This window comes from Oncorhynchus gorbuscha, linkage group LG14 (genome assembly GCF_021184085.1).
Source record: "Oncorhynchus gorbuscha isolate QuinsamMale2020 ecotype Even-year linkage group LG14, OgorEven_v1.0, whole genome shotgun sequence".
NCBI lineage: Eukaryota > Metazoa > Chordata > Actinopteri > Salmoniformes > Salmonidae > Oncorhynchus > Oncorhynchus gorbuscha.
The window spans coordinates 65,215,771-65,228,020 of NC_060186.1; the positions used below are offsets into that span (position 1 = coordinate 65,215,771).

General features: G+C 43.2%; 1 protein-coding gene across 1 annotated transcript; it reads right to left on the bottom strand.

The window, feature by feature from the left end:
* Nucleotides 1-7,213: 7,213 nt before the first annotated feature.
* On the bottom strand, nucleotides 7,214-11,946 carry LOC123995698 (CLOCK-interacting pacemaker-like). Its single transcript, XM_046299366.1, has 3 exons — nucleotides 11,624-11,946; nucleotides 10,851-11,045; nucleotides 7,214-10,675 (listed from the first exon to the last, which is right to left on the bottom strand). Exons 2-3 carry the CDS (start codon nucleotides 10,960-10,962, stop codon nucleotides 9,663-9,665), a joined length of 1,125 nt encoding a protein of 374 aa, XP_046155322.1. The 5' UTR covers nucleotides 10,963-11,045; nucleotides 11,624-11,946; the 3' UTR covers nucleotides 7,214-9,662.
* Between the last annotated feature and the right edge of the window lie 304 nt (nucleotides 11,947-12,250).

Below are 12,250 nucleotides of genomic sequence, written 5' to 3' on the forward strand. Positions count from 1 at the left end.
TTTAAGAGAGCATAGCAAGTCCCAGTTGTTATCCCTAGGCGCGTGGTGCGGAGCGCCCGCTCCCAGACGGAAGAAATGCAAAATTTCCAGTTTCCATAATAAGTCCATAATAGGCAGGCAGAGATCATCTTAATGTCGCTGGTCCATCAGGCTTTAGATCTGTCTCTGGTGTGCACGATAAGACTGAGAAAGAAAATGTGATATTTTAACATGTAGAGAACAGTCAGACCCTAAACTCAGTCTCTCTGCTCTGTTGTTATGTTCTTCCTTTTTCACCCTCCGTAGACCAACTTCATCAAAAGTAAGTTTTTATAGATCCATGTAGTTGAGGAGCGGTCTGGATAAACCACATTGGTACATGGCAGACTGATGTCATCTCCCACTCTGGAGAACAAAGTGTGTCTCCACTGACACCTGGACAGACAAAATATGTCTCTCAGAAAATGTGTGATTTGGACTCCTGCCCTGCCCACCTGAGTCTTTTTCAGCCATCTATTTCCTGTGTTTGAGGGTTGCAAAATCTCAATGGATTGATTGCTTTCATTTTACTCATGGGACTCTTTCATACTCTTGCTAGTGTCTGTTCCGTTTTCCCGTTAACATTACACAGAAAAATGTGTAATGACCTGTCAAACACACCCCGGTAATGGCTTAAATGAGCTCAGTGGGATACTTGAATCTATAATAGGGATAGGCAGCTATCGGCCTGCTTGAAGGCCCTCGGATAAAATAAAAATACATTTGGAGGGGACTCAGTCGGGGTCTCAACTTACTGTTGTGAGATAGAATAGTAGAATACACAAGGTGCCATTTCAAAATTTGGTTGTGCATCAGCAGTTTTTCTCTTGTTATGTCAGTCACTGATAGTCAGTCAATTAGCCCATATCAGCAAACATTATTTTAGATTGTTAAATTAGTTTAGCAGCCAGCTATTGTAAACTTGTTATCATGGTAGAATTACAGGCTGGTGGCCCCCATTGATTTTGTTAGTCAGTCTCACTTAGATATCATATCGGGTATGGATGTGGGTACGCAGACCCGCAAGCAACTGCAGCCACTCAGGATGAGTTCCGATTTTTGTGGCCCCCACCCCCATCAACGTTCCCATCTCTGATCTATAAGAACACTGAAGCTTCGTCTGGGATTTAACGCACCGTCTCGACACTTACGTCACAACAAAGGGAAGAAAGATAACTTTCTTTTGATGGGTGTTTTGTGAAACTGAAAAAAGTTATAATTTAATACAGTTAAAATGTTTACAAATTAGACGAGCTGAAATGAAAGCAACATCCAAAAATGAATACTTGGATTATAGTGATATGATATTATGTCTGATCTCGCAAACGTATGTTTAGACAGATGTAATCTAGGGCCAAGCCAGTTGATTTTTAATCCAGCTATTGACACACTTGTTGAATTATACAAGGCAACGTGACAACAACAGTAATTAATGAGGCAGTCTAGACAGCACAGGTGAGTGCAGGTAGGGTAGACAGAGTAAGTGTTTGGTGGTTGCAGCCATGCCCCTCCCCTTTATGTTAATTCTAAAAGTTTGGAGTATCTTCATCCATTGTCCAACTGTTGCATTTATAATAATTGTTTTTAAAACTCTTTAATATTTTTTGGACCACAATACCCACTCCTATCCCACTAACCAAAAATCAGATCAATTACAGAGATCAGATAAATGTATCCCTCCTCAGCCCAAGGACCTGGGCCTGGGAGGGCAGCACTTCTTCTGCCAACATTTCTGTAAATCTTCCACAGATGGGTCTCGTTCAGCTGCTTCTAAAGCAATGTACATTTTTTCGCAGCCCAATTTACAACGAAGGCCAGAAACCTGGATTTGTCAAAGCACAGTTCATGGGGTCCCCACGTTGTAATGGTAACATTCACTGTTGGTCCTTTTGTAACAGCAACAGAGGGAGCATTCCCTTCCACTCCACCCTCAACACTTCTCACTGCCTCTGCATAAGTAACACTCTGTCCTATTCTGACTTTAGCTAGATGCACCTGTGGCACTTTTATCGGGAACTCTGACGACCTCACTTTATGATTTCCTCCACAGTTACTACACTGACTGAGCTAGTCCTCCAGGCATGTCCCCACTAGATGGAAACCCCACACACCTGGTACATCTAGGCTGCTCCTTCCTACACCCTGATACTACATGACCACATTTCTGGAAACACTGCAGCAAAGTAGGCACGAATGTTGTAACTGGGTAGTTTACCCATAGCAACCATTACTCGAGAGGGAAGATACTACAAAACAGGGGTGTACCGATCTCGTGGTACTCATATTAGTTTTATCATACTTGATACTCGTAATCGGAAAACCTGGAGGTGTGCTTTAAATGGGGGTAAAGACAAAACCTAAGGTGCTCTATCACTCAGAGTGTATCTCAGAGCACATCTTTATGTTCCTTCACTCATTCACACATATTGTTAAACGACCCTAACTGATGAAAATGCACATGATCTACTTACTTAGTCCTATTAAATTATCAACGAAATAGGCTAATACAAAGCCTAATTCATGTTTGGGTAATACTGCCTGCATTCATTCCAGACACAGATTTAGATGAAGGTAGGATAATTCGCTTGCCCCATATATTGTTTCATTTTCGAGAGGAGCAAAATTTATCTTGCCGACACTTATGCCACAACATTCGCACAATCAAAATAAACAATCTACATTTGTAAATTTATTTTCTAATGAACTGTCACTCGGTATACATGCGTGAGCAATAAGAAATAATAATAGCAAGAAGTATGGACTTAGATCAAGACATAACGACAGAGGTCGTCAGCAATGTAATAATTAAGGACAGACAAAGCAGGCCTACTAAACAACATGAACCCTTCTGTTATTTTGGTTTCATGTTAATTCATTCTGTGTTCCCAGTCCAAAATGAACGCCCCATTATAGCTGATTATAAATCCATAATAATACATATATTTTCACCTAATGTTGTTAGATCTTTTTATCAACTTAAGTTCTTGTGAACATTACACGTTGTGAACCTCTATTTGCTATTTATGGCCTGTAGGCCTCATTAACTTGTGCCAAACCTCTCTGATCGCTGCCAGCTTGTCTTGTTGAGGGCGGCCTGGTCTTGTATCACAGTAGTCGAAGCGAATCACCTGTGACAACACGTGAAATGTCTGGAGTGACATAGTGGCTATCTTGACTTCCGCCGAAGTCGGTTCCTCTCCTTGTTTGGGTGGCGTTCGGCGGTCGCCGTCACCGGTCTTCTAGCCATCGCCGATCCACCTGTCATTTTCCATTTGTTTGGTCTTGTTTTCCCACACACCTGGTTTACATTCCCTCATTACGTGACGTGTATAATACCCTCTGTTCCCCCCATGTCTGTGTGTGGTTTGTTTGTTGTAAAGTGTTTGTGCATGTCTAACTGGTTTGCGACGGGTTATTTCAACCCGTATTTTGCTGTTTCTGGGTGCAGTTTGTTTTGCCTAAATAAACCGCTCCGGTTGTGATCCATGTCTGCCCTCCTGCGCCTGACTTCCCTGCAGCCAGTTGCATCTCTTACAGTTGCACAAAAATTGCCCGACCAGACTCTGCATCCCATAAACTGGTGGTAGTTTAGTTTCTGGATCTGTACACACCAGTCAAAATCAAGAGATCCGCGTATGCTTGGACATCTGTCCGGTCTACCTCTTTCCAGTTGTCTTCGTAAATGCGTCTCCCCTCCAAGTTGGTCATGTTTATCACTATAGTTTCGATTGACTCTGTCAGGAACAGTTCGAAGCAGGATTATGTCACCAACCCGGGATATGGCGTATTTCGTTGGCCCTGGGGTCATTCTGATGTTTTCAGCCGGCAGCTGACCTCTCCTCTCAGGTGTGGATGAAGACCAGGTCAAATTCCCATTATTTGACCGGAATGTAACAACATCCTCAGCAGGGCCCTCTTCCTAATCACTGGAATGTAACAACAACCTCAGCAGGGCCCTCTTCCTCATCACTGGAATGTAACAACATCCTCAGCAGGGCCCTCTTCCTCATCACTGGAATGTAACAACAACCTCAGCAGGGCCCTCTTCCTCATCACTGGAATGTAACAACATCCTCAGCAGGGCCCTCTTCCTCATCACTGGAATGTAACAACATCCTCATCACTGGAATGTAACAACATCCTCAGGGCCCTCTTCCTCATCACTGGAATGTAACAACATCCTCAGCAGGGCCCTCTTCCTCATCACTGGAATGTAACAACATCCTCAGCAGGGCCCTCTTCCTCATCACTGGAATGTAACAACATCACTGGAATGTAACAACAACCTCAGCAGGGCCCTCTTCCTCATCACTGGAATGTAACAACATCCTCAGCAGGGCCCTCTTCCTCATCACTGGAATGTAACAACATCCTCAGCAGGGCCCTCTTCCTCATCACTGGAATGTAACAACATCCTCAGCAGGGCCCTCTTCCTCATCACTGGAATGTAACAACATCCTCAGCAGGGCCCTCTTCCTCATCACTGGAATGTAACAACAACCTCAGCAGGGCCCTCTTCCTCATCACTGGAATGTAACAACATCCTCAGCAGGGCCCTCTTCCTCATCACTGGAATGTAACAACAACCTCAGCAGGGCCCTCTTCCTCATCACTGGAATGTAACAACAACCTCAGCAGGGCCCTCTTCCTCATCACTGGAATGTAACAACAACCTCAGCAGGGCCCTCTTCCTCATCACTGGAATGTAACAACATCCTCAGCAGGGCCCTCTTCCTCATCACTGGAATGTAACAACAACCTCAGCAGGGCCCTCTTCCTCATCACTGGAATGTAACAGCAACCTCAGCGGGACCCTCTTCCTCATCACTGGAATGTAACAACATCCTCAGCAGGGCCCTCTTCCTCATCACTGGAATGTAACAACATCCTCAGCAGGGCCCTCTTCCTCATCACTGGAATGTAACAGCAACCTCACTGGAATGTAACAACATCCTCAGCAGGGCCCTCTTCCTCATCACTCCTCAGGAATGGAATGTAACAACATCCTCAGCAGGGCCCTCTTCCTCATCAACTGGATTGTTTCACATCCTCAGTTGTCTCTCACTGGAATCTCCTCATCATCACTGGATTGTTTCACATCAGTTGTCTCTTGGTCTGAATCATATTCTGTGTTGTCTTCAACTTCTGACACTTCCTCCTCTAATGCATCTTCACTTGTCTTCACTCTAATGCATCTTCACTGACCTCTCTCCTCCTCACCAGTGTCATGATCAAAGATATGATCAAGAGCCTCACATACAGTTTATCGTTTGGTCATTGTCCTGCCACAGAATGAATTGTGAGCAAGGCCTCAAAAAAGCTTTATATACCAGAGCTGCAAGGAAAGTTCTATATATTATTGAAACAATGTTGCTATTGTTTGTGAGAATGCCATTAATTATCATACATTACAGTGCATTCGGAAAGTATTCAGACCCCTTGACTTTTTCCACATTTTGTAACATTACAGCTTTATTCTAAAATGTATTTCATACATTTTTTTCCTCATAAATCTTCACACAATACCCTATACTGCTGGGTGTGCATTGCTGCGCTTACCACAAAGTAGTATAGCTTTCTTATGTACATGTAAATGTGGACTCTTACCTCTTGTCAACATGCTTGCCTACGCTCCTGCTTTGAAGTGAGAGGAAGAACATTCACATCCCATCTCTGGACTATTAGTGTGTTTTTATTTTACTGTCAGTTGTCTGTTCACTTGGGATCTCATCCATTTTCTCTACTCAATTAGCTGTATTGACTCAGATATTATCATGATTAATCATCACCAGACAGAGATCATGTTCCTTGAAATAAAGTTTATTAAGCAAGCAATGCATCTTAAAAAAAGTACAAAAATGTTATCTTCAGCAACACAAACACAGATAATGCATTTACTGATCATCATTCAAATTGAAGGATGCTCTGATTTGCTTAGCTGCAAAAAGAGTGTTTTCAAGGTCCATCCTTTTAGAAAATGTACAGTACCAGTCAAAAGTTTGGACACACCTACTCATTCAAGGGTTTTTCTTTAACTTGACTATTTTCTACATTGTAGAATAATAGTGAAGACATCAAAACTCTGAAAGAACACATATTGAATCATGTAGTAACCAAAAAAGTGTTAAACAAATCAAAATATATTTTAGATTCTTCAAAGTAGCCAACCGTTGCCTTGATGACAGCTTTGCACTCTTGGCATTCTCTCAACCAGCTTCATGAGGAATGCTTTTCCAACAGTCTTGAAGGAGTTCCCACATATGCTGAGCACTTGTTTGCTGCTTTTCCTTCACTGCGGTTCAACTCATCCCAAACCATCTCAATTGGGTTTAGGTTGGGTGATTGTGGAGGCCAGGTCATCTGATGCAGCACTCCATAACTCTCTTTCTTCGTCAAATAGCCCTTACACAGCCTGGAGGTGTGTTGAGTCATTGTCCTGTTGAAAATCAAATCCCACTAAGCTCAAACCAGATGGGATGGCATATCGTTGCAACATTCTGTGGTAGCCATGCTGGTTGAGTGTGCCTTGAATTCTAAATAAATCAAGTGTCACCAGCAAAGCACTCCCACACCTCCTCCTCCATGCTTCACGGTGGAAACCACACATGCAGAAATAATCTGGTCACCTATCTGGGTATTACAAAGGCACGGCGGTAGGAAACAAAAATCTCAAATTTGGACTCATCCGACCAAAGGACAGATTTGTACCGGTCTAATGACCATTGCTCGTGTTTCTTGGCCCAAGCAAATCTCTTATTATTATTGGTGTCCTTTAGTAGTGGTTTCTTTGCAGCAATTCGACCATGAAGTCCTGAGTCACGCAGTCTCCTCTGAACAGTTGATGTTGAGATGTGTCTGTTACTTGAACTCTGTGAAGCATTTATTTAGGCTGCAATTTCTGAGATTGGTAACTCTAATGAGCTCTCTTTGCTTACCATAATATGGACTTGGTCTTTTACCAAATATCTTCTGTATACCACCCATACCATGTCACAAAACGAACTGATTGGCTCAAACACATTAAGAAGGAAAGAAATTCCACAAATGAACTTTTAACAAGGCACACCTGTTCATTGAAATTCATTCCAGGTGACTACCGCATGAAGCTGCTTGAGAGAATGCCAAGACTGTGCAAAGCTGTTATCAAGGCAAAGGGTGGCTACTTTAACAAATCTCAAACACTTTTTTGGTTACTACATGATTGAATGTGTTATTTCATAGTTGTAATATCTTCACTATTATTCCACAATGTAGAAAATAGTCAAATAAAGAAAAACCATTGAATGAGTAGGTGTGTCCAAACTTTTGACTGGTATTGTATAATTTATAGTTATTGTATAATTTATGGTATTGTATAATTTATAGTAATAGAAAAACATTGGTACATGATTATCTGTTAGGGCTATGGACCATTTGTCATCAATCACAAGCTATTACCAATGTGCTACTGAAACATTGAGAAATACAATCACAATTAATTGATGTCTTTGCGATAAGAAGGCAGAGTAAAATTATACAAAAAAAGCTGCCAACATTTAAATACAAGACTCCCAATTTGAGTCAAGTTTCAAAATATGTATCCAATCAACATTAGCAAACATTTACACTTTTCACCTATTCAAAACTGTGGTAACAAGCAAATACATGTCTTATTCAGTTCTAAAAGATGACAAATTCAGGAAGCTCACATTTTAAAATGGCTGACCTGAGGCCTATTACTAGTATTTACACAAGATAACATCTAGCAAATGAGCAAATGATATCGCATTCGTTGTATTTGTAACAACTCTGAGGCACACAAACCATTAAAGATGCTTTGCAGGACAAAATGTCAAGATGTGGCACTAAGGTATGTCTGAGAGTCTGTCATCGTATAGAGAACTAATTTGTTTTTGTCCTTGACACCACATAATCAATTGTCTAAATAAGGCCATGAATGACCAAACATTGGAGAGATACTGTATGTTGGTGTATCTATTACAAAACACAAAAGAATAACAGATAAAAAATAACTTCAGCTTATGATAAGTAGTGCCAACTTAGTCTTAATTGGGAGTAACTTCCCACACCATTTTTATTTATTTCAAGGCATTAATTTTATGAAGAGAAGTATATGTTATAAGCGCTTGGTTCAGCACAGTAAACACGCTTTCATTTATACTTAAATGAACATCGACCAAAAGGACAGCGATTGAAACTATCAATAAAAAAACATCCCTTTTGCAAAAAAAACAAGCTATGCAGGCTCGATGTTCTCAAATTAATCTTCATTTCTGCCTTGGAGAAAAGAAGCAACGCTCCATAGAAATTCCTTTGGAACTACCTGCTAATTATTTGAATGCAAATACAATAAAATGTTTTAAATAAAATTCTGCTTTTGGATAAAGCCTTGACAATTCTCTTACAAAAAAATTTTATGACAAAAAGATTTCAGCCCATCCTCCATTTGAGGGACTTTCATTAGTCTTTGATGTATAAAAAAAATGCTTTGATGAACAGTATCCTCACTAGAGTCCTAAAGGAGTCTATGTAAATCACTGTCTTAAGTCCATGAATTCACGAGGGAAAAAAATAATTCTGTGCTGCTTTGCTTTCCATTCCCCTCACACGTGCTCCAGTGGAAACCTACTGTATAAGTGGCTACATACTAGGCACAGACGTCAATTCAACGTCTACTCCACATTGGTTCCACGTAATTTAAACAACCTCGATTCAACCAGTGTGTGCCCAGTGGGTATTGTGGTCCTTCTGTAGCTCAGTTGGTAGAGCATGGTGCTTGTAACGCCAGGGTAGTGGGTTTGATCCCCGGGACCACCCATACGTAGAATGTATGCACACATGACTGTAAGTCGCTTTGGATAAAAGCGTCTGCTAAATGGCATATATTATTGTAAAACATATCACTAAACATATTTGTTTGAGCCTAAATTAACACCATATATTTTCATGAATAATGTGTGGTTTTGTTGGGTTTAATTCAGGTACCCAGCACTCTTACTAACTATACCATGCAAGCCTTCTTCAATATAGGCCTATTTTACTCATCACGATGACGGCTATAAGTGTCAAGTGGTGGGCACTTTCAGCTTCCAGTAAAAAAGTCCCTTAGGGCGTATCTCAGAGATACTCAGAGCACAACAAGACTTCTTCTAAGAAGCAGGAAGGTGGTTTGACAGGAAGAAGGCGAGCCAGGCTGGGTACAACAGAAAAGAGAGGATGCAATGTCCACCATCCTATTCCCCATACGCTATACATAGGATCAAAGTAGTGCACTATATAGAGTCATGGTAGTGCACTATATAGGGAATAGAGCAATTTCATATCATACAGAAGCCTCCCATCCATCCTGGCCTGATTTGGGGGGTAAGGCAGGCAGGCTACAGTGTTTACCAGGAATATGCCTGGCCTGATTTAGGGTAAAGCAGGCAGGCTAGTGTGTAGAGGGAGTTTGCCTGGCCTTGTTTAGGGTAGCTGAACCAGGCAGCAGTGCAGGGAGACAGGGTCAGAGTAGCTGTCTGTTTGTGTGATCATTGTGGGCACATTACTGTCGGTCCAGCTTCCTCAGTCAGCCCAAGTCCCAGCCTCCCCCACCTCAACTCAGTCCCAATCTAACAGATGAACCCCGGCTTTTACTTAGTCCAGGTCTAATCTGTATCTGCCTTTAAGATGCTCTGCTTCCCACTGCCCTTCCCTTTCTCTTCGGTCTCTTTCTCTTCTTCCTGGAGGCTGGTTTGCAGCTTGCGCCAGATGCTGGTGTCTCCGGTCTGCAGGGCCTGCAGGAAGAGGTTGGTGTGCTCCTTGAGCTGGTCCAGGTCTCCCTGGGTCCTGCGGTTCTGACGGAGCAGGTCCTTGGTTCTTAGGGTGATGTCCAGCAGGCCAGACTTGGACAGGATGTTGTACGTGTTGCAGAAGCGCTTACGCTTGATGTCGTGGTCATCTCCATCGCCGTTGTCGGTTGTGGTGGCGTGATTTGGGAGGGAAAGAGGCTGGGACTTGAGTTTCTCAGGGTGGCCAAAGTTGAGGGTGTGAGAAGGAGTTACGGTCAAGGACGGGGCGGGGGTGTACTCTGATCTACTGACGGCGGGGGAGGGTCTAGCAGGGCTGCTACAGGCACTGGAGTCTGTGAGGGAGAGGGTGAGGGCGAGCCTGCGCTGGGGAGAGGGGGACAGAGAGATAGTTGGAGGAGGGAAACTGAGGGTGCTTGAACCAGAAGAACCAGAGCTAGAACTACCAGACTGCTGCTTCTGCTGTTTGTCTCTGTGGCTGTGATGGCGCTCCCGGTGGCTGGAGGACAAACCGCTTCTCGCTGACCCTGACGAGGAAGAACAAGAGCTTCCTCTCCCAGAGGAACTGGAGCTGTCCCCAGGGTGAGGGGCAATCTTGGGGTAGGACCTGAGGATGGGAAGAAACTTTTTTGGGCGCCGGTGTTTAGAGGAGGCCTCCTTGGGGTTGGAGGTGGTGCAGTGGGAGACCACAGGTTGTAGGAAGACCACCTGAGGCTGCTGGATGATCATGGGGGGCATGTTGGAGTAGGACCCCCCCACCACAGCTAGCTGTGAGGACTGTGCCCCCAACACTGATCCAGGGCGCTGAACCTCTCTCTTGGACACCGAGTGCGATGAGCCCTCAGAATCTGTCGGGTCTATGGTGCTGGCATCTGTAGGGGGAAGGAGAAGATTGATTTGGTGTTTTCGGGACCAGAAAATAAAGACAACTTCAATGATATGGTGGGGGAAGACAGTTGGGAATCAATAAATGGAAGTGTAATAGAAAGAAGATGATATGGGTGGGAGTGAAGACATCAGAGTGAAAGAACCATGTGAAAGACAAACCTGAGAAGCCAGAGTCTCTCTCTGAGTCTGTTCTGGAGCTTCCAAACTTCATGGCTCGTAGTTTGCCCATGTTCCTAGAGTGCCCTTCTGCTTTCCTTTTGGTACTACTCATATTGTCTGTTTCTTTTCAATGGTCTTTTCACTCACCCAGACTACTACACCCACATCAGTGTAGTTAGTAGATGGATAGGAAACCTGGGATGCACCAAAATAAATGTCAGCATTATGACATGGTTACTTCATGCCTATTACTACTCCTTCGTTCTGTTCTAGGGGGTGCAATACTTTTGGACATCTAGCCGGTTGTAGCCAACTTGCTAGCAAACATTTACCAGTCTTGCAGCCAATCATAGCATTTCCTTCCCACCCATATAGGACACTGAAAACGTCGGACATGGGCTGGGTAGACTACTCTTTCTACTCTTATTCTGCTAGAATCTAGCTGTTTCTGTGTCCTTGCTGCTAGGATCATATTTCATATATTGTTATTGTCCTTGCTGCTAGGATCATATTTCAGTAGCTAGCTGCAGTTTTAGCACAACAGCTAGCTAGCTAGTTAACGTTACTACGATTTTTAGTTATTGAAATTAGCTAGCTAGCTAACGTTACTTCGTTATTACGGAATACTATACCACCTAGTAAGTCTGAAAATAACGTAGCAAGCTACAGTTTTCTCAAACGTATTAGTTAGCAACGATTACATTACAGAACAATGCCTAGACATGATTGAAACAGTACAAATGTACTTCGTGCCCTTGCCCAACCGACCCTACCTTGTGATCGAACGTTCCCAGTCGCCGCGGCCACAGCCTGTCTGTCTGGTGTGACCGTGTAGTGTCCGCAAGTAGAAATATAAACGGTGCTGTACACGGGACTAGATTTATGGTACACCCCTGTCAGCTAGCGCACATGCAGGGGAGGAATGCCACAAGAACCCGCTGTTACAAGACCGTGCAATATTCAGAATGACCAACAATGTTCTCCCCGCGGTGAAAAGCAGGAGCGGACACAAGATAGTCTTCTAATACCAATGTTTTATACCTCACATGTCCATATTTGGAAGTCTGTGGGCGTCTCGTCGTGTTCCAAGCGTGGAGAGTTGTGTATACGTCACATTCTTTTGTCTATGTTGTCCGCCCACTACTTAGATTTTGTGGCCTCTCATTGGTCGATGAGTTGGCACTAAACTAAGAAACGTGACCGTATGCCAAGAGTGTGGCACGTTGATCACATTGTGTCGAACAGTAAACCATGTGAGTTGTACAGTACAAGCATTTCAAATGTATGGGGAATCCGTGACGTGAGACCTAGTCTTCTGTTACATTACATAATAAATAGTTCTCAGCCACTGTGTCCCAAACCTAACCTTTGGCTGTCAAGGCTCCTCTTGCAAAGTAAAC

Coding starts and splice junctions, on each gene's coding strand:
- LOC123995698 (XM_046299366.1), bottom strand. CDS start 10,962: ATGAGTAGTACCAAAAGGAAAGCAGAAGGGCACTCTAGGAACATGGGC. Junction 10,676..10,850: donor GAGAGACTCTGGCTTCTCAG/GTTTGTCTTTCA, acceptor TTCCCCCTACAG/ATGCCAGCACCATAGACCCG.